The following is a 23,317-nucleotide window of genomic DNA, read 5'->3' as shown; positions in this document are numbered from 1 at the left end:
TTCCTCGGGTCAGTAGCAGTGCAATCCGGAAGCTTCCATTATTGCACTGCCACTGACCTGAGGAAGCCACTTGTGTCGGTGAAACGCGTTGTCCAGTATTATAATAAAGCTACCGTTGAGGTTTCAAGTGAATCCTCCTTATAGGACGGTAGGACCTGAGTATACCTTTTGTCCTCCTGTTTATCTAATATTGGGCACCTCCTATCCACTGGTTTGCAGTGTAGCTAAGATGCTTTGGGCCCCAGCATATGATCAATGGACTGCTAGTACAGTAGCTGAGGAGGGCCCCTGCTGCGTCCCTCTGGCCCAAGGGCCCTGGTGCAGTCACAGCCTCTCTCAGTAATCGCTTTCCATCCAAGTGGACTAAGCTGACAGAGAGCAGCAGCAGTAGTCTGTGAGCTTGAATAGCGGCCATGAAGGTAGGTGTAAATGATAGATTTATACGTATCTCCTTCCATGCAATGACTGCTGCATTATGTAATGTTCCTGTCCAGCAGCTTTAATGTGAACCTGGACTGTGTAACTCTCTTTCTGAGTGCTGCTAAGGTTACTACTTAGATGATGTATATGTGACCAATGTTATTCCGCTGCTTGTGTACTGTTTTAAACCTATTTCTCTTTATTACAGGTAGAGCGTGAGATTGCTATTCTCAAACTCATCGAACATCCACATGTATTAAAGTTACACGATGTCTATGAGAACAAGAAATACTTGTAAGTCATATAAACATGATGTTATTCTGTCTAATGGTTAGACTGTGTGTAGTGCTTATGCATCATAAACAAATAGACTTCTATAAAACATATTTACATTTACATAGAGAAATGCCAGCAGATGAATCACATTATTAGCGGAAATAACAGATGAGCAGGCACCCGGACAGCTTGTCATTTTCCAGAGGCTTTGTGTCCTGATCTGAACCACAGGGCTGCTGGGCAAGCTGGGCCACATACAGCAGACTAACCGAAAGCCACAGGGCAGACTGCAACATCGAAACATTCATTTTAATGTCCTATATAAATCCCTCACAATCCCGTAATTATTTCCACTAAAAAGCACAAAAAACAGGGAAGCAGTGTGAAAAGTAATATTGAGCTTATCAAATTAGGGGCAAGTTATTTCATTGAAAAGGTGAGAAAGGGGAAAGATCCATGATGGTCAAAACAGTCATCTTACCGCATCATTTTTATTTTTTTTTAACTTTATCAATAAAAAAGATTTTTGAGTATATTACAAGTAAAAAGTATACAAAGTAATATTTTTTCTAGTCAATTTATGTTGATTTTACTAAACTTTTATTTTAGATTTTGATTGCTAGGTACTGAAAATAGAGTATAAAATATATGTTGAAATAAGAAACCAGGGGATTGATGCGCTATGTGACTATATAAAGTAACCACCACTGGTAAATGCAACTTACAAAAGAGGTGTTAAATATACTAAAGTCATTTAGTGCATCAACCCAAGGTGTATATCTCAAGAAAACAAGGTTTACATCTATAGAGACGTGGCCGATCGACCATCCAATTCGATAATTATTATCGAATCGGATGAAAATTGCTGCTGCCAAGAGCATGACCTTCGTGCAGTATGCCGGCAAACCCATGGGGCGTAAACGTGAAAGAGAAATGCGGACACCAGACAGGTAAAGTATTGATGCAGGGGCACCGGGGGGTTCATTTGCATTTCGAGGTACACAGACGGGGGCGGCAAGGCACCGAGACAGCATCATAAGGCCAATACCAGAAAGATCACGCTGAAATCGATCGTGAATCGTCCTGTGGTTTATGGCCGATTCCCGATCAGAGAGAGATCTGTCTAATGGTTGATCAGCAGCCAAGATCTCTAGATGTATGGTTTCCTTTACACGTTACATTGTAAAGTAAAATATATATATATATATCGGCCTAAGAGAGAAACCTTTCCTCTGTTGGCTTGTTTTTATTAAAAACATAAAGTAAAAAATAGAGTTCCATTCATTCAAAATTGAATACTTGATATAATCTTAGGCAAGAATAGGAAGTTCCATTTTTAGCAAACAGAATTGAAGGTTAGAAAATAATATTTTTGAGGACTACTAAAGTAAACATATAAAATGTTGATATCTGATAAAATGTCCTCCTTATTAATTATACACTTATAATGGCTGAGGCAAATCTTTCCATGCTGCTAGCACGGAGTAGAGAGAAAGATTGTATGTGACATGTGAGGCCTGAGAAGCTTCCCAAGCCAGGCTTTTGTAGGGAAGTGAGCATTTGAGACACACAATGAAGAGAGAGTTGGACAAGTTGAGGAGAAGCTTTATGTTATTTGCTACCTCAGGAGATTCCACATTATTTAACAGACTATAATGGTACCTGCATATGAGTATGTGTGAATCATATCAGACAACACTACCAAATACGCTTTTAATCCATTTTGAAGACCACAAAAATCAACCAATTTTTTGTTCTGTGTTTAGTATCACTTTAAGAAAATTTGCAAGAAAAGATGAAATCTCCCCAGCTGCAAACTTTATACCCCAGGCTGAACCAGACCCCAGTCAGCCTCCAATGTGAGAAACATGCCTGAGATATGAATGTTGATTCAGCCTTTGCCTTGACCCTGCAGTCTAAACACAGGTCATGTGACGTGGCAGAGAATATGCCAAATTTTATACATAGTGCAGCTATATAACTGTATCAGGCTTTCAGAAACATGGCATCTGGATTGTGACTTTTGTTTCCCGTACAGTGAGAGCAGAGAGAGCAGTGGGCTGTTTCATTGATAACCTGGGATCTGGCTACTGCAGATTTCACCTGAACAAACAGAAAACTGGCTGTGCACTTATGGGGCTAAAATTTTAACATTATTTTTTGTCCAAATATCATAAACCCCAGCTGCAGGGGTTTCCATTGACATGCTAAATTCAAATCAGAATATGTTTAATAGTCTATTTTTCTGATCATCTTGCAATTACGTAAAAAGGAACTACAGCCAGACTTGTCTAATCATTATAGTTGTCTCATTTCAAGACAATACAGTACAAAAAGAGAAAAGAATAAGAAAACTTATTTCGGTAGTATGGAAAATATGTAATAAAAAAAGTAGGCTGTTTTTCATGATGTTTGTTTACCTGCTGTTTTACAACAGTAAAAGCCTGAAAGGCATTGTTGCTCTGTCTACTGACTTTAAAGCGTTACTGTTGGGCATAAAATCAAAAATCAATTCTTTATTCCCTCATGTTTTCCCCTCTCACACCTCTTTTCCACTCTGATTGGCCAATATTTCTCATGCTGAAACAATGCACTTTCTACTGCAGAGCTGGGTGGGAGTGTCTGAAGACTGGGAGGAGGGCGGCCAATGCAAACACAGACAGAGTAAGGGAGGAAATGATGTCAGGATCGGCTTCAAGATAGACAGTCAAGATAAAAATTCTAAGAAATGTTTTTTTCTCTTTTTACTATAGAAAAAAAATTACTAATCACTAAAATCAAAATGTGGACAGTGCAATACATATGTTATGTAAGTAGAGCAAGTATTTTTCTACTTATACATGTGTTTTTTTCTGAAATAGTATGGCTGACAGGTCCTCTTTAACCACTCTCTATCGTGATGCTGCACGCTCCCATGCAGCCCGTTAGCCCAGAGATCAATGAATGGGAATATAGTTATTCCCATTCATTGATCTGAGTCCCGTTAGAAAGACCAACGGCTTCTTTCTGGACCACAAAAATCTTTGGGACTGTGGCCATCTTGTGGCCAAATAGTAAAACTATATCTACATACATTTTTCTTTTTAAATAAATACAATTTATGACATTTAAAATTAGCTGTTTACCCCCCACACTCCAAAAAATACCCAAATAATTTTTTTAATAATAAAAAAATGACAATAAAAAAAAAACATACATAAGTTATCTAAGGGTCTGAAAGTTTTTAATATGCACGTGAAGATTTTACTATTATTTTTTAAATTATAAGCTTGTAAACAGTGATGGACGCAAATTTGTAAAAATGCACCATTATTTCCAAATAAAATATTGCCGCCATACATTGTGATAGGGACAAAATTTAAATTGTGTAATAAGCGGGACAAATGGGCAAATAAAATACGGGAGCTTAAATTATGGTAGCTTGTATCTTTCTAAAGCTATAATGGCCGAAAACTGAGAAATAATGATTTTTTTACATGATGAGATGGACAATGGTATGTACAGTTCCTAGCACACAAATACCTATGCTGTGTTTCTTTTTTTCCTTTCTCTGCCTGAAAGAGATAAATATCAGGTATGTAAGCGGCTGACTCTGTCTTGCCTCAGACAGGAAGTGACTACAGTGTGACCCTCACTGATAAGAAATTCCAACTATAAGACACTTTCCTAGCAGAAAATGGTTTCTGAGAGCAGGAAAGAAATAAAAAGGGTCAATAGTTCATAGATTTTAGCGCTGGTGTACGTCAATGAATGTGTAATTGAGCAAAAACAATAACACAGATCAAACTTAAAGAGAACCCAAGGTGGGATTTAATTATGTTACCGGGGCACAGAGACTGGTTGAGCACACTAAGACCAGCCTCCGTTGCCCCATGGTGTGCCTCCATGTCCCCCCTGCGCGCCGCTATACCCCCCGCAGTGCTGGCGACACACAGCGCATCGCCAGCACAATGTTTACCTAAGCGCTGTCAGTCAGCGCCGCTCCCCCGACTCCTCCGCATCTGCGCTACCCGCCCGCGTCACTTCCCTCCTATCAGCGGGAGGGAGGGGACACGGGCTGGTAGCGCAGATGCGGAGGAGGCAGGGGAGCGGCGCTGACTGACAGCGCTTAGGTAAACATTGTGCTGGCGATACGCTGCGTGTCGCCAGCCTCTGTGCCCCAGTAACATAATTAAATCCCACCTCGGGTTCTCTTTAAAGAGAAACCGTGACCAAGAATTGAATTTCATCCCAATCAGTAGCTGATGCCCCCTTTCCCATGAGAAATCTTTTCTTTTCACAAATGGATCATTGGGGGCTCTGCATGGCTGGTATTGTGGTGAAACACCTCCCACAGTGTGATGTCCAATCTATGAACCTCATTGCATTGTGGGAAATAACAGCTTTTCACAGCTGGGTCTAACTGCCAAAAAAGCAAGCAGCGTCTCCTTCCACTGAAATCACCTGCCAGCAGGAAAAATGTCACCATGTGGTAAATGTCAGAATGTAAATCAGGCAGAGAAAAGATTTTACAATGGGAAAACACTGACTAAATCATTAATACATAATAATTGTAAAAAAAATATTAACTTATTTTCACTGGTATTCATCTTTAAGCCATGGAGAAAAAAAATCAGTTTTACTCACTTGGGGCTTCTACCAGCCCCCTGCAGCCATCCTGTGTCCTCGCAGTCACTCACGGAGCCTCTGGTCCCCCTCCGTCAGCTTGTTTCGTTTCACCGACAGGCCTTCTGTCTGCAATAGCGTCCTGCACAGGCAGCAGGTGTTATCGCAAATACCTTCAGTTTTAGGAAGGCAAGATTTCATTTAGTATATTGCACTTTAACAGAGGGCTTTTTGGTCTCTTTTAACCCTTTATATTTTCCTAGTGGTTCTGGGTCACCATAAGCTATCTGAGTATTACTTAGTTGTAAGAAACTCATCAAGTCACTCTATAAAGTGAATCCCACTTTTGTTGAGAGAATGCTAATAGTTTCAGTTTGGCTCTATTTATTGCAAGGATTAATGGCAAAAATGATTTTAGCTGGCTACAAATTGAAATAATATGAAAATGTTAGGAACATTAAATTACTATTGTAGCATCCACTTACATTTATGGCAATATTGTAACAAGAGTGGAATTTCTGTATGAATTTTGTTACTACCTTGCAGGGCACAACTTTAGTATGAGGAATACATACAAACCTGGGTTTAAACTCTTCCTCCAGTATATTTGCTTTTCACATTTCAGGGTGTTCTTTTGTTGCTCTTTGTGTCATACAGGTACCTGGTCTTGGAGCACGTGTCTGGAGGAGAATTATTTGACTACCTAGTGAAGAAAGGACGTCTTACCCCAAAGGAAGCACGGAAATTCTTCCGGCAGATCATTTCAGCACTTGACTTCTGCCACAGTCACTCCATCTGGTGAGCTATCCCCTTACACTACAAACAGGTCTCTGGTGAATCTGGTTTTCTCGTGTGCATGAAAAAAGGGCCCCGTTAAAAAAAGGGCCCGACTTATTAACGAATTTGTTGCCAGGTATTAACGAAATTAGATAACGAGAACCATTGTTGTCAAGCTTTATTAACGATATTTTCTGTTGCACAAAGCAAACAAGATATTATAACGAATAAATATTAACCTTAAATGTCTTTGCATTTTTCGTCAATACTGCTTAACCCAACCCTACCCTCACACAGAACCCTCCCCTGGTGGTGCCTAAAACTAACCACTCCCCTAGTGGCGCCTAACACTAACCCCCCTCCTGGTGGTGCCTAACCCTAACTACCACCCCTGGTGTTGCCTAAAACCAACCGCTGCCTAGGTGGTGCCTAACCCTAACCACTCCCCCTTGTGGTGCCTAACCCTAACCACTCCCTCTGCAGAAACACCCTTTTACATATATTAACGATAATACATTTGAAAACGTAAAATCTGTACTTATTAACAAAATAATATAACTATAACATTGTAAACTTAAAACGATAACTACCTCAAAAACTATTAACATTTTTTACGGCACCCTTTTTTCAGCTTTTTTTCACCTTATTTACGATAATTGCATTAAAGTCTATGGCGGCGCCCTTTTTGTCCACCCTCAGCTGCAACCCTTTTTGCCTGCTACCGGTTTGCTCAATCTCTTGACTTGCTATGCTTGGACAAATCACAAGCCAAGAATGAGGGATTTACCTATTCCCGGTGCTGAATGGTCAAGCATACACTGGGTTCAGAATGGGGGATAAAAAAATCACCAAATAATTGCTGAGGTTTCCCAAACATGTTTTAACGTTGGTGCCTGATCTTGTTAAAAGCAGCTATTCTCACCACAAGTGTCCCATTACCTAGTTTTGGTGGTCCCAATACTGTACTGAAAAGCTTGGCCTTATCTGTACAGGATCTTTTCAGCACTGAGGTCTTGTTCTTGTTCACAGAGTATTTGTTGGACTTCATGAGGTGAGCAATGAGTATATCTCAGAGGATAAGATTTTAATTAGTGTTTGGTGGGGGAGGAAGAATATCCTAATGTGTGGGGGAATAGTATTTCATTACAGGGAGCTTGGCTTGTAAAGTATTTAGTACTGGAGTGAATTATGGTAGGGGTAAGTATTTACTGTACATTGGGGACATTGTGCTAGGTTTCGGGTTGGTGGGGGAACAATGATGTCTAACACTGAGAATGTTCTATGTTTTGAGGGGGAAATAGTTTTTAGCACCAAAATACTTAGCTAGATTTAGTGGAAAAGCAAAGCCAAACATATCTGTGCAGAATTTATATAGACATGTTTTTTGTTATATAGTCATCGTGGACTAAATGTCAAAGATGAGGCTTAGACCAGTTATACAGTATTTACACATTTTGGGCCATGAAATACTGCCCTCTGATTGCAGTGCAAAAAACTATCTTACCTAGCATCTCACTGTATGATAAATGTTTGTGGATAAACTGTAAAGGCTTATAGTAGTATACAGGGCCAGTTCTAGACTTTTTGCTACCTGAGGAAAACTTGTAAAGATGTCCCCCCCCCCCCAACAAACTGCTCACTCTCAGTCACTCCATTCCTCCTCCGTCAAGACAGCAGTGCCACCTCCACTGTTCTGCTGTTCAAGTCCAATGAAACACTGCTGCTCTCCTGCCTCTCTCCTCCTCACTCACTGTCAGACTCCTCACACAGCACAACAAGCTGCTTTTCCCCAATGGTGACCGCTTCACCTCACTCTTCTCTCGCTTCTCCTCCTACTCTGACTGCTGTGTAAACATAGTACAAACATGCTGCCCCTGTAATCTCTGCGCCTCATGCAAATGTTTCACCTTTCTTCATGACAGAACCGGCCCTGGTAGAATAGTATACAGTATGGATTATTCTCACCAGACCATATTATTCTTCTTTCTCTCCTCTCCAGTCATAGAGATCTAAAACCTGAGAACCTTCTTCTGGATGAGAAGAATAACATCCGAATAGCAGATTTTGGGATGGCCTCTCTGCAGGTCGGAGATAGCCTGCTGGAGACTAGCTGCGGGTATGTATGTGTACCGTATGTGTACCGTAAATCTAATTTTGTCCGACACTTTTCATATGTAAGAGTGGTGCATTGAAGGATATATGTATAAAAACAGTGTTCCTCTTAAGTTAGGAGTCAGGACATTCCACATGTTTGTGGCATCCTGCTGATTCACCAGCCAGGTAGTCCTGTTTTAAGGTTAAGTGATTTTCCAGTTTTAAGAAGCATTGGGGAAACTTGATTTGAAAGGTCAAAGCTTATGTAATGCCTATTGATCCCCACACAGACATGTGGGCTCATCTGAGTCATGCAATATGTACTGTTATATGAAGAGGATCTCTGGACGAGCAGTAGCCTCCCACCGTGTGGGAACTCGGTAACATCAGCAGACACAATTCAATGTTTCAAGTTCCTGTCTGCATAAGTGCTGGTGCTGGGCTGCGGGCTCCCAGTGCCATGTAATGGAATAAGAGAGTGGAGGTGACACCTTAAAAAGAAAGCTCAGAGACAATGGGAGCTCAAATAGCACAAAAATGATACAATATGGAGCAAAGTGCGGTAAAGAAATAAGATAATCACAAAGGTAGATTGCATAAGGGGCTACCGACCACTTGATGCAGATGGAGATGCACAAACCTGACTCTTTTTGGGTGTGATTGTTCACCTAACCAGCGTAACCCTAACTTCACCTCCTATACCTTAATCTAACCTTACTGCTCTCCTGTGCCTAGCCCTAACCATAAAGGGAACCTTAACCGAACTAAATAAAGAGTTTCACTTACCTGGGGCTTCGAGCAGCCCCCTGCAGTCGTCCTGTGTCTGCATCGTGCCAAACCGACCTTCTGTAAAAATATTTAGTTGCACCACTCTGACACATACAAAGATAAATAAACACTCCTTCAAACCTATGAGCATTTCAGTGCATGCTTTTCACACTTTTCTTTTTATATCTAGGGTTATACTGGGGGCAGCCATTAGCAATTCCTCCATTGCTGGACACCATCTACTCCACCAGTTTGCCGGAAAAATCCCGGCAATTTGAAAAGAAGGGAGGGGTTCCTCAAATAAATGTAAAATATTTTATATTCGTCATCATGCAGCTGAAAAAAGGCTGCTATTTATTATTATAATTTAGAAAATAGGTTTTATTTCTGAAATCTTGTATTTTTAATTTGGGTCCACTTTAATTTCATTTCAGCCGACTGATTAGTCGGCAGTCCACTGCGCCTACGCGGCCCTAGCCACACGCATCCACATACACGTTCATGACGGTGAACGCGTCCTGTGCAGGTGCAGTAAGAGAGAACTGATCAGTCAACCGAAATGGAACTGAGCCGCAGCGGGGGAACGGAGAATCGGTTCAGCACTCCGCAGGCACAGGACGGCTGCCGGGGGCTCGTCGAAGCCCCAGGTAAGTGAAATTATTTTTATTTAGTTCGGTTAAGGTTCACTTCAACAGCTTCCTAACCACAGACCCTTTCTTTGATACGTGTTTATAATTTCTGCACCTAGCATTAAGGCTAGGTTCACAGTGGGAGTTGCATTGTATTCACTGTAACAGCAGGGGCACAACAGAAAGGGAAAGCAGAGCCTTACGTTATTCATGTGCTGCATCCCATACAGTGACGCATACAGTCAATAAAAAGTATGCTTCACTGTCACTGTTTCCATGCACATTTTGGGCTCGATTCACAAAACGGCGGTATGGCGATGTAGCTTTGCGCGACTATTAGTGCGCGCAAAGCTACTTTTCGGGCACTAAGTGGCTTTTCACTCCGGCGCTAACACTTAGTGACGGTTAGTGAATCAAGCCCTTTGTGGTAATGTACTGCATGCAGTTCTTTGCGATGTCGCACGCTGTTATACCGCAATACACCTGTCGCGCTGAGGATGGCGCATTGCATTGCAGGTAACTAAGTTACTTGCGTTACTAAGCGGGTTACGCTGCAACACACCACTGTGAACATAGCTTAACATTTCAACCTCCAAAATCCTATCATTGAGATTTCACCCAATCATAGTCCTGAACTGCACTTTTCAAATGATGGGTAATCCTCATCTATGCCATAAATCAAACTCCTTCAAATACTTATCTCTAACCATAAACTCTAGTCTAACCCTAGACTGACCTAGAGGCAGACTCTAACCTCCCCTCAATAATGATAGAAAGTCAAGGAAGCCCTACACCCAGCATGGCAATGATGAAAAGTGCCGCTTCACTCTTTATTACACTCTCAGAAGTTGGAAATCCTGTTCTCTGCAAGTCGCTAAAAGCAGCAGCCTTCCTTCATCTTGGTCACCCACTGATTTGAAGTGGAGGAGAGCAGGGAACCCACAGTAACACAAAGCATGAGATGAATTAATGAGCAAGTGGTCCAGAAGACTTCTAAACTAACTGACTTAAATCAAAGCAGAATGCAAATATTTAACAAGCAAATCTTGGTAAAGCTACTCCATTGGCAAAACCACCAGCAGAGCTAATTAGCTGAGATTCACCCAGCACTGCATGAGGCCCAGTGTTCAGAAGCCTGGAGACCAGATGTGTCCTCTTCTAGAAATGTCTAGCTGGTCATTTCATACACTTTACTGAGCTCTGATCTGTGCTTTCTATGTTCTGTAGGTCTCCACACTATGCCTGTCCAGAAGTGATCAGGGTAAGTTTATACAATTAGCATGAGAAAAGTCATGTCTGTGGAATTCAAACAAAATAGAAAAGGATACTTTGCTCTATACACAGAGGGCAGCCTCCTGCGAGTCAGACAGTTATTATCTCTTTATATTCCTCACAGGGTGAAAAATATGATGGCAGGAGGGCTGACATTTGGAGTTGTGGCGTCATCTTATTCGCTTTGCTTGTGGTGAGTCTCCTATCTGCGCTAGCGTCAATCACTTTTCATTTATGAAGCACAGAACTGACTCCTGTTTTTCCGTAGGGTGCCCTGCCGTTCGATGACGACAACCTGAGGCAGCTCTTGGAAAAAGTGAAACGAGGGGTCTTTCACATGCCGCACTTTATTCCCCCGGACTGTCAGAACCTCCTCTGTGGGATGATTGAGGTTGATCCCTTGAAGAGACTGACGGTGAGAAATATGGCGTGTGCATAATGTTAGCGTTTCTATTCTCCTGAAAACTCCAGGCTCCAGCCTAGTGCCGCTGTTACACTCTACAGACAGTCTCTCGCATGTCTTACAATCCAGTCTAAAAAATCCACCAAACAAAAACCTGCCTGCTTACCTTTGATAGACAAATGTTAGATAAAAAGTGAACCATAAAGTAATGCAAGCTAGCACTCCGAGGTACAGAATTAATGGTGTATGTGATCCTAAGCCAAAACTAAGACAACTATTTCAGAGTTGCTACGGTAAGTTCCCATTTATTGAGGCATCGCAGTAGACAGGTATCCCTGGTTGTGTGTCTGCCGCAGTACCTTATAGAGACAGCTCTGAAATACCGGCTTATTTTAAGTGATGACAGTAATGGATTAAATACATAATTATTGCTGTATCAGACTGTTCTGGCCAAGTATGGACAAACAAAAGATATATCAGACCATATTTTTAGTTTTATTGCTCTGTCACCCATTCCACAAACATATAAGCACCATGCTAGGCCTAACTACAGACTCCTTTAACTTTCTACTTACTCTTCCCATACCTTTCAACATTTTGAGACAGCAAAAAGAGACACGTTAAAGTCACAACTCTAGTCACGCCCACTCTACACCCCTAGTAGGGCATAAATCAGGCCCGGATTTACATCTCAGGAGCCTATAGGCACAAATGTCCTGGCACCTTAGACTTTGCTCTCCATGAACCTACAAACCCCCGCCGAACAACGCCACAAGTGTGCTGGCTGTCCCAGCTGTCACTTCTCCCTTACTTTCCTTGCCTGTCATAGGTAGCTACTGGTGTCTTTTAGCATTAGGTAGCCAGAGGTACCCTCAGTATTAAGTAGCTAGATATGCCCCCAAGTATGAGGTAGCTAGAGATGCCCCCGACTGAAGGCAGATCTCTATAGTGAAATGCCAAGAACTGGGTGAGTAACCTCTCATTTATGCTCTGCTTGGGACTCTGCATGGGAGCCACCTCTCCATTATTGGGCGCCTGTAGGCACGTGCCTACAGTGCCTTATGATAAATCTGGCCCTGGCATAAGTAAAGAATCCATAAGCAAAAGATGTAATTTTATAATTCAAACCACACTGGGCCTTTTTATTATCACTAAATTTTTTTCAAATTAACATATGAAAATAAGAAATATATCAATTTAAAATATGAGAATAAAGCTTAGAGTCAATTAAATAGGTTTTCTGTAGAAAATACATATATTTATATAGATCTCTACATCAGTCTGTAAGGCTTGGTGGTGTATTCTCCACAGTCAGCATGCAACGCATGAGCTGGCGTGGAGGAGGTACACACACTAGCACCAGGAAACAGGCTATCCCTAGTATAGTGGAGGGGAGGACTGACTCCAATAGGAGATTGTGGCGCACAGAGCCGGTGCAGATCTGACAGCCACAAACAATGCTTTCGTTATAACGTCTCAGCGCAAAGTAGCGCTGAGCGCATAAACCAGAACTGAGGAGATCAGGACAGGTAGACAGAATGAACGCTTGCTAGCTAGCGGCTACTTAGCGACAGCAAGCGTCCAAAACCAGACAGACTGGAATGAGGCAGCCAATGCGATGCGGCGATGGCGTGCCTCACAAAGACAGGACAGGATAGTCAGAAAATAGCAGGATTAAGATAGATGAACGTAACACAGATAAATATACAATAAGTATGATTTCCTAGCGTATTACAATTACAGCTATCAATGAAACTATTTGTAACGTCTGACTAACATATGTATATATCGGCAATGAACCGATATATGACATAAGCAGGAACGCTGACTAGGAATGGAGTAACACAGGGAACAGGACTCAGAAGGATTCGCTATCTCTTCGCAGAGATGAACGCAATCCACAAACGGTAACAGAACAGGATTCAGAAGGATTCGTTATCTCTTCGCAGAGATGAACGCAATCCACAAACAGGACCAGGAACAGGATAACTAGCTCAGCACGGGTGTTCACGGTACGCGCAAACTACCAAAACGTGCTGGAAAACTGACTAACTGAACACAGGATATAAACAGTTCGTGTACGTATACATCAGCGACACTGATGTATCACGTAACACAAATACAAGGAAAATAATAAACGTGCTGGTATGCATATATATTGGCAATGAACCAATATATGATGCAAAGACCAGCAAAGTATCTTTAACAAGAAACACGATCGGGGGCTAAAGCGACAGCAAGGCAGGCTTAAGCTGAAGCTATGAAAACCCAAGGAAACCCTGCAGGAAGCAGATCTTTATACTGAGGTCATCCAATGGGAGCAGACATGCAGATTCCCACACAGGTGAATGATAATCAGTCACAAGCTGACAGCAGGGAAAGACAGACAAAGCTATGCAACTTGCATGGAAATAGATCAGAACTGCCTGAGCTGCAGCACTACTACTTCCAGTAATAGCTGCTGCAGCAGCGATCATTACAGTACCCCCGCCTTTAAAAGCGGATTCCAGACGCTTTTCAAAACTGAAATTCCCAACAAAACAGTCTGACTGATAATTCATGATGACCGGGACAGCCCGGCAAGACCGAATTCCAGAATCAGTCCCCACAAGACTGGACCCATCAGAACCAGAACCTACAGAACCATGCCCATCAGTACTACAAGCCCCAGTGTGACACCCATCAGAACCATGATTTCCAGAAGAAAGCCCTCCGAAACTCCCTGAGCGATACCCACCGCCTTCCAGGAACCGTTCAGAAACGCCAAAGCCTTTGCAATGCCCACCGGTACTGTCTTTACCAACACAAAACCCACTGTTGAACCAGTCCAAGGCACCAGGACAAGTTTTCTCAGAGACCTCCCAGAACACCTTGAAGCTCCAAAGAGATCCCCATAGGTCAGAATGCCCCTTAGGCTCACATGGAGAACCATCAAGAACCCCTATGGAACCTAGGGCAATTCCCGAGTCAGGGCCACAAGGACAAACATCAATATCAGGGCTTTCAGGGACCAGAACCATCTCTGGGCATGCAGGCAGACTGGCAATATCAGAACGTGTTCCCACTAAGGAAGCATCAGAGCACGCTAACACCTTAGACACACTTGGGCATTCTGGCACACAAAGAACATCTGGGCACACCGGCACAAGAGAAACCTCTGGGCATGTCAAGGAACTGTGAGCCTCAGGGTCAGCCAAGACAGGACCAAAACCAGGACTGGCCAAAAAAAAATCATCATGACTAAACTTCGCAACTACTGGACTTTTACACGAGAATGCTGGATCAGACTTAGATGTCGCTGATTCCAGCAAAGTCAGTAACAAATCAGATTCAGGGGCACTAACAAGACAGGACAAATCTTCTGATGTATGCACTGAAGCAGACAGGGACTCCACAACTACCTCTGGACTGGACAGAGACTCATTTAATACACTGGATTGGAGCTCATGAGGCGCTGCAGAACAAGTCAGTATTGCAGCAGCCCCCACTGGACTAGGCAAAACTGAGGAATTCCCTGGACAGGAAGGGAACTCTGGAACCTCTGCCACAGCGGCCAGAGAACCAGAATCTTTCAGGATACAGGGCTGGGTTTCAGGAACACTCATCAGACCGGACTGAAATTCTGAGATTTCTATTATTTTGACCAGAGAATCAGAATTATCCATGTTACAGGGCAACACTTCTGAAACATTCAGAGGACAGGGCTGGAGTTCCTCGGCTGTTACAACACTGGAGAGGGACTCAACAACATTGGTTAAATCAGACTGTGTACAGGACAAGGTATCTGACACACTTGCTGACGAGGACAATATTTCAATGGCTTCTGCTTTGCTGGGCAGAAATTCATCAAGTTTTATTAGAGCAGACTGTAATTCCAAAACAGCTGCTAGACAAGTGAATATTACTGCAACACCAACTGAGGTAAGCAGTGCTTCAGCCTCCTCTGCTAGAGGGTTTAAAGTATCCAAAGTACTGGGTGAAGCATAAGACTCTGCGACCACAGCTTCACTGGACAGGATCACTGAACAGTCCATATTGCAGGGCAAAACCATGGAAGCACCTGCTGGACAGCATAATGATTCTGTGACCTGAGTTTCATTGGAGAGATCTACTGCACAATTCATGGTACAGGGCAAATTTATTGGAAAATTTTCTGAACAAGGTAATAATTCTGCGATTTCAGGTTCACATAGCAGATGCTCTGAGCTATTCACGAAACTAGAGCGAGGTGTAGAAACAGGAAGATCAAGACACAATGTTTGCGCATCTGAATCACCATTCATTTGTAAAATTGGAAAATTCAGATGCTGGGGTTCTGAGTTTACTAGACAGGATTGCTGGGACTCGGAAACTGATGTAGTGCATCTATTGGCATCTGCTGGATCAGACAGGAGTTGAACTTTATTAACACAGGTAATTTCTGCAGAAGTGTTTGCAGAGACAGGCAAGATTTTTCTGGTGTCTGTTTCACTAAACAAAGAGTCATGAGTACTGGCTAGGCTGGACTCAGAAGTCAGCAGGACCTCTGGATTCTCTGCTGAGAAATTTGCGCAGGGCAAGGTTAAGAATGTATCAGTGGCTTCTGTTTTACTGGGAAGTAACACTGAGTTATCCATGGTACAGGGTGGAATTGCAGGAACTTCAATTTCACACAAAAAGAGCTCCGAATCACCTGCTGAATCAGCCAAAGGTGCTGAAGCAGGCGGGTCAGAACGCCAAATTTGCGAATTCGGAGTCACATAAAAATCATCCAAAATCAGTTCCCACACATCAATCAAGGGAGCCACACAGTCATACCTACACACACCAGCCTCTATTAGGTTATAGGCTGACTTAATGCATGCGTTCAATACCATTTCACTTTTTGCACTGTAAAATTGACAAAATGAACTTGAATCATTCTTCCATTCACAGACCAGGGCTTCCATCTCTTCCCTCTCGAATGGAGGATCCCATGCATACTTAACAGCGAAACATTTAGGCTGATCACAGTCTGCAGATATGATTGTGGCAGGCACATGTATAGGGTTAATTAGCAGGTGATTGGCAGATTCCTTATTCTTAAGAATCTCCAATACCTGTAGCAAGTGTTGAACTGTAGTGTATGCAAACTTCCCTTGGTTCACAAATAAGTTGATTTGTTCAATACTCTGTAACATCTCATCATAATCATACTCAGATAATTCTTTTAAACAAAAATCTTTATTTTCCCTAGCCAGGGAGGAAAGTTCATTAGTAGTTTCATAAGTCCATTTAACTCCCCTGAAAGACAATTGCATTTCATTATCTGTTAATGGCAGAATCTCATTATAGGTCTCAGTCGCTAAGGATAACGATTCTGCAGATTGGACACGTTTCTTAGAACGTTTGCGTTTTGCCTTTGACCTTGCGGTTTTTGATGATTTATTCAAAGCTGCAGGAAAATTATCAGTAACACTTTCTGCTTGCTGCTCATTCTTGCAAGCAATTGAAGGAGCAGCCGATTTGCCTGCTGCCAGGAGTTCATTTAGAGGAAAAGGCAATGGATCTATGCGCAACCAGTTATGGATCACAAACGCTAGAAATTCCAGTGGTCTCTCATTCAAATCGGAATGATTGAGAACATCACATGCCCACTGAAGCAATTGCCCTTTAAACAAAATATAAACTAGCTGGAGTGCCCAGGTTGAAACAGGAGTCGCTTGGAGATCGGGATTGGCCAGGAACCTGGCACATTCAGAGAAAAACTCATTTTCTGTTTCAGAGCTAAGTTCTTCAAATTTCTTAAAGGAACAGGAACCATAATTAACAGTGTCATACTTTCTGGGAATCCCCCCCACAATGGGGATTGGTAATGGGGTTTTCATAATGTAAGGCTTGGTGGTGTATTCTCCACAGTCAGCATGCAACGCATGAGCTGGCGTGGAGGAGGTACACACACTAGCACCAGGAAACAGGCTATCCCTAGTATAGTGGAGGGGAGGACTGACTCCAATAGGAGATTGTGGCGCACAGAGCCGGTGCAGATCTGACAGCCACAAACAATGCTTTCGTTATAACGTCTCAGCGCAAAGTAGCGCTGAGCGCATAAACCAGAACTGAGGAGATCAGGACAGGTAGACAGAATGAACGCTTGCTAGCTAGCGGCTACTTAGCGACAGCAAGCGTCCAAAACCAGACAGACTGGAATGAGGCAGCCAATGCGATGCGGCGATGGCGTGCCTCACAAAGACAGGACAGGATAGTCAGAAAATAGCAGAATTAAGATAGATGAACGTAACACAGATAAATATACAATAAGTATGATTTCCTAGCGTATTACAATTACAGCTATCAATGAAACTATTTGTAACGTCTGACTAACATATGTATATATCGGCAATGAACCGATATATGACATAAGCAGGAACGCTGACTAGGAATGGAGTAACACAGGGAACAGGACTCAGAAGGATTCGCTATCTCTTCGCAGAGATGAACGCAATCCACAAACGGTAACAGAACAGGATTCAGAAGGATTCGTTATCTCTTCGCAGAGATGAACGCAATCCACAAACAGGACCAGGAACAGGATAACTAGCTCAGCACGGGTGTTCACGGTACGCGCAAACTACCAAAACGTGCTGGAAAACTGACTAACTGAACACAGGATATAAACAGTTCGTGTACGTATACATCAGCGACACTGATGTATCACGTAACACAAATACAAGGAAAATAATAAACGTGCTGGTATGCATATATATTGGCAATGAACCAATATATGATGCAAAGACCAGCAAAGTATCTTTAACAAGAAACACGATCGGGGGCTAAAGCGACAGCAAGGCAGGCTTAAGCTGAAGCTATGAAAACCCAAGGAAACCCTGCAGGAAGCAGATCTTTATACTGAGGTCATCCAATGGGAGCAGACATGCAGATTCCCACACAGGTGAATGATAATCAGTCACAAGCTGACAGCAGGGAAAGACAGACAAAGCTATGCAACTTGCATGGAAATAGATCAGAACTGCCTGAGCTGCAGCACTACTACTTCCAGTAATAGCTGCTGCAGCAGCGATCATTACACAGTCCTGGAAGAGGGACAAATAAGGAAGAAAGAGGCACAGAAGGACTGTCCCTCCGAATGAGAGACAGTTGGGAGCTATGCTCTGTGTTTTGTAGACTTTCCCTGATGCCTTGTTTCATAGGTCTAGTGAAGCAGTTATTAATTTTACCTACAAGCCCCATCTGCTGGTTAAAGCATGTTTTACATATACAGTACATTGATTTGCTATGAAGTCTGTTATATATGAATGGTCAGCCCTTGTTACTCAATACACAGTGCATTGCAGAGGGGTGAATGGCTTCAGGAGGCAAGAATTCCCTTATGTTATTGCAAAGAAGGGCACCAAACAGGACAGTTTTATACAGTGTAATGTCTGTGCAGGCAAGTAAGGTGTCTGAAGGAATGAAAATAAACAAACATCCTTAGTGCATACTGTACACCGGTATCATACACAAAACATAATAAGAAAACATAATAATCTTCACTGTTCATCCCACAAGTGACACACACACATAAGAAAAACACACTTCAAAGCTCTATTATCTTCTGAGTGCTCTTGTCAGCTATGTGTACAATACAATCTTCATCACAGTTGGTTTGACATTGCATACTTTTATAGCCAACATTATTGAGAAGATGTATGTAGCCATTGTTACAGTTGTTGGATTGTTTTATATTGCTGTATATTATGACACTGCTTCTATTAGATATACCATTAGATAGACAACAAGTGTTATTCAATTCACTTTTCCTCCTAAGTTTTCTCCTAGGTGGTATTTTTATACCATATCTCAGAAAACACTTATGCGCCTATATGTACCATCACATATACATTCTTTTATTACTAATTTATTTTTTATATAATAATATTATTATTTATTAAGTATTTTTTACTTGAACGGTGGGGGTGTGAGTAACCCCACTTATCACTTGTTGCAGCCAATCGTATTGATTTTAGATCCAGTGGGCGCAAAATCACTTATTTACATATTTTTGGTATTTTTATACCATATCAATAAAATACCTTTTTAAGCCACCAGCAAGCAAGAAAATACTCATAATAATTTTGACAGTCCTTTTTCACCTACTTTTTGGTACTTTTTCAATTGCAGAGTGCAGAAAACATTTTTAACAGAAGATGAATCTCCGAGGAGAAAATGTGGGAGAAAAAGGGAATTGAATAAGGGCCAGTGGCGCTGAGTTTTCTCCTAGGAGATCATTTTTTATTTTCTGTTCAAAATATTTTTTAGCAATTTCCAATTGAAAAAGTAGGTGAAAAAAGTACTTTTGAGTTTTTTCTTGCTTGCTGATGGCTTAAAGGGACTCCGAGCAGTGCAGAAACTATGGAAAGATGCATTTCATTTTAAAGCTCTCTTTCTCCTCTTTCCAATGATATATAAACCGCTGCCCTACGCCTTTTAGTTTTCGCTATTTTCGCGATTGAAATTGCCGCGGCCGCAATTTCGATCGCGAAAATAGAGAAAACTAAAAGGCGTAGAGAGACGATTTAGGTGTCGCCAGAAAGAGGAGAAAGAGAGCTTTAAAATGATATCCATCTTGCCATAGTTATATTGTATTACACAGGACGACACTTTCCCCAGTGTCAGCAGCTCCATTCTGCTGAATGCAGCTGCTGACTTTGACAAAAAGTCGCCCTGTGTAATACAATATAACTATGGAAAGATGGATATCATTTTAAAGCTCTCTTTCTCCTCTTTCTGACGACACCTAAATCGTTGCCCTACGCCTTTTAGTTTTCTCTATTTTCGCGATCGAAATTGCGGCCGCTGCAATTTCAATCGCAAAATTAGTGAAAACTAAAAGGCGTAGGGTGGCGGTTTATATATCATTGGAAAGAGGAGAAAGAGAGCTTTAAAATGATGTGCATCTTTCCATAGTTTCTGCACTGCTCGGAGTCCCTTTAAGGGCTTATATTTTCACTAGACGCAAATTGCGTCTGTTTTCCATACTCTATTTTGGATGTTGAATCGCAACCTGATGAAATCAAAGGCTGCATCCGAATCGTGTGCAGGAAAAAAAGATGCATGCTGTAGTTTTCCACAGCAAGCGTCTGAATCCCGATTTCCGTGCATGGTACTGCAAAGTGGTACGGAGGCGAATGTGCATCAGCACGGGTACCACATCTGTTTCGGAACCGGATGCAGCACCCACTAGGGGAATGCAACTTTAAGGGCATTTTATTGACAAGGTGTGAAAATATCACCTAGGAGAAAACTTGGGAGAAAAGGTTAATTAAATATGGGCCAATGGGTGTGACTCACACCCATGAATGATCTCCCTTTTCCCATTTCTCATGATATCTATGAGATAACTTTACTGCACTTTTCAAGTGCAAAAATCACTCAAGATAAATTTTAGGATTAGTTTTGTTAACTTAAAGTGAACCACAGACGAAGCACCCTCATGTATTTTACCATATATATCAGTGGGAACATTAGAGAAAACACCTACCTTGCTTTCTGTTTCATTCTTCACTGCACAGCTTGCTTCTAATCAGCCCTGATAAAATCCCTGACTGAGCATTCAGTCTGACTTTGCTTAGGAATCATTATAGCTGAGTCTGTGTTTTCTGGTGTCTTTTCAAGCCCAAGCCTGCCCCCTTGTGGCTCTGCTCAGGAATCATTATAGCTCATTATTAGCAACCTCCACTCCTCCAAAGAAATCCTCCTGGCCTCTAAGCTGATCACTTCCTCTCATGCTCGCATCCAAGACTTTACACAAGAATAATCCCTTATCTGGAACTCTCTTCCACAGCCTGTACGTCATGCTCCAAACCTGGACATCTTCAAACGCACTCTTAAAACACACCTTTTCAGACAAGCTTATAACATTCTATAGCCCTTATTTACTTATCTGACACAATGTAATCAGAGGCAAAGGGTCACTGCCTCATCCATCCTCCACCCCCTTACCTAATGTGTCCCCCACTACCCATTAGATTGTAAGCTCGCAAGGGCAGGGTCCTCCTCCTAATGTTTACTGTTTTTGTCACAATATTTGTGCTGCTTGGAACTCTGTTGTACATTTTGTTAGTGTATCTATGTTCCCCTTGTCGTCTTATTGTGCTTTGGAAAGCGTTGCGGAATATGTTGGCGCTATATAAATAAAAAATACTAATAATAATAATTATTGCACAGCCAGACTGAATGCTCAGTCGGAGATTTTAAAAGGGCTGATAAGAAGCAAGATGTGCAGTGAAAAATTAAACAGAGATCAGGGTAGGTGTTTTCTCTAATGTTCTCACTGATATATATGGTAAAATACATGAGGGTGCTTCGACTTTGGTTCACTTTAGGTACTTTTTTGCAAGTTCAGTTTATATAGGTAAGGAGAAAAACAGATAAGACAAGGTATAAAATATGTTCATGAATCAAACCAAATAACAGCTGGGGCTTATCGTGTAAGGATGCTGACTGCGTTGTCTGATAAATGCAAGAACCTATAAAATCTCTCGATTAAATATAACAAGCTAAACAGTATCATGAAACTATGGCAAAGCATGTCTGTTCAAAATAAAATGTACCAACAGGAATATATGGATAAAATTGTGAGCATGAAAATCTAAGTACTTTAAACATAGTAAAGTGAGGAGACACAAGAATACAAATAAATAACAGTAACTACAAGTGTGCATAGATCTTCAAAAATAAATAAATAATAGTAATTTGACCAGTGTAATCTTCCCATATCTGCTAGGCAGAGTGTCCACATCACTTCCTCCAGCTCTCAAAGCAGGATCATCCAAAACGCAACCTAGGCAGGTTCCTGGGACTTATTGGGTGTTGTTATGTTGCCTTGGGCCCTGTTTCGTCTTATTCCTTTTCTGCCAGCTCTTATGCCAATGTTTTTCAACAGTTGCACAAAAATCTAATAAAACAATTATAGGTAGTTCCCGGTAAACGAACGAGATAGGGACTGTAGGTTTGTTCTTAACCTGAATCTGTTCTTAAGTCGGAACATTGTGCCATTTCTATCCCCTGTACCTCCTCTGAGCCCCCCTGTGCCTCCAATGTCACCCTCCGTGTCACCTCTGCCCTCTGTGCCTGCTTATAGAAGTTTAAAAGCCATTTTTTTCTTTGAATTTTTTTAAATAGATTTTCTCAAAAACAACAAGTCCAATTTGAAAAAAAAAATTTTTGACTTGTTCCCATGGAAACACAGAATCCATGCCGGGTCGTTCGTAAGTCGGGGACTACCTGTACTTGCAATAACTGCCTACCACATTTCAGACTGACCCCTTTAAAAACTGAATTGTCCCATCGCTGTGACCAGAGTTACCCTTAAAAAGTCTGTGTCTGTGTAAGAATGTCAAGGTCTACTGTACAAATCTAGCCAAAATGATGTATTAGTTGTAACTTTATTTTTTCCTTTGCAGTTAGAAAACATACAGAAGCACTCTTGGTACATGTGAGTAAACCAGCAACAAAGCAGAATTGTTTGTATGTGAGTAAAATGACTGCCTGTCACATCTGTACCTGCACTGAGTGAAGTAGCTGATAGCTGGGTGCAATGGCTGAGTGATCATCTGTGACCAAGAGCTGCCTGCATTTGTGAATGGTGTGTTACTGGGCAAAGGATCTCCCTGGCAGATAGAGGTTTCTCTAAATAGGAATATGCATGTAAATGAAAATTAATGTCAGTAACAGATTGTTGTGTGTGACTGTTGAGCTTAGTGACAGAGAGATGGTTGCCAGCTAAACTGTGTACATATATAGCACACTGACAGATGGTTGTGAGTGATAGATACTGTACATGTACACGCATGATATACCAAGCCAAACTAAAACTGATCCTCACTAAATTCAGAGATTGAAGATAGCAGCTGCTGTCATTAGCAATCATACAGATTTAAAACGTAAAGAGGCACTCCTCGAAGTGTTACTGCTTTAGGCAATAAAGGACACTTGAAGTGAGAGGTATAGGGAGACCGCCATAGTTATTTCCTTTTAAAAAATGCTAATTTCCTGGCTGCCTTACTGATCCTCAGCATTTAGTATTTTTAGCCATAGACCCTGAACAAGCATG

General features: G+C 41.8%; 1 protein-coding gene across 14 annotated transcripts in view; it reads left to right on the top strand.

Moving 5' to 3' along the window:
• LOC137538869 (serine/threonine-protein kinase BRSK2) overlaps positions 1 to 23,317 on the top strand; it is a 365,619-nt gene that overhangs the window by 266,867 nt on the left and 75,435 nt on the right. For all 14 annotated transcript variants that reach the window (XM_068261262.1, XM_068261268.1, XM_068261257.1 and 11 more), the window contains 7 exons: positions 629 to 714; positions 5,959 to 6,099; positions 8,078 to 8,194; positions 10,797 to 10,830; positions 10,966 to 11,034; positions 11,110 to 11,256; positions 22,668 to 22,699. In XM_068261262.1, the coding sequence (XP_068117363.1) occupies positions 629 to 714; positions 5,959 to 6,099; positions 8,078 to 8,194; positions 10,797 to 10,830; positions 10,966 to 11,034; positions 11,110 to 11,256; positions 22,668 to 22,699 (626 nt within the window). The remainder of the gene's footprint in view (positions 1 to 628; positions 715 to 5,958; positions 6,100 to 8,077; positions 8,195 to 10,796; positions 10,831 to 10,965; positions 11,035 to 11,109; positions 11,257 to 22,667; positions 22,700 to 23,317) is intronic.

This window comes from Hyperolius riggenbachi, chromosome 11 (genome assembly GCF_040937935.1).
Source record: "Hyperolius riggenbachi isolate aHypRig1 chromosome 11, aHypRig1.pri, whole genome shotgun sequence".
Taxonomy (NCBI): domain Eukaryota; kingdom Metazoa; phylum Chordata; class Amphibia; order Anura; family Hyperoliidae; genus Hyperolius; species Hyperolius riggenbachi.
This window is presented reverse-complemented; position numbering and strand designations above follow the sequence as displayed.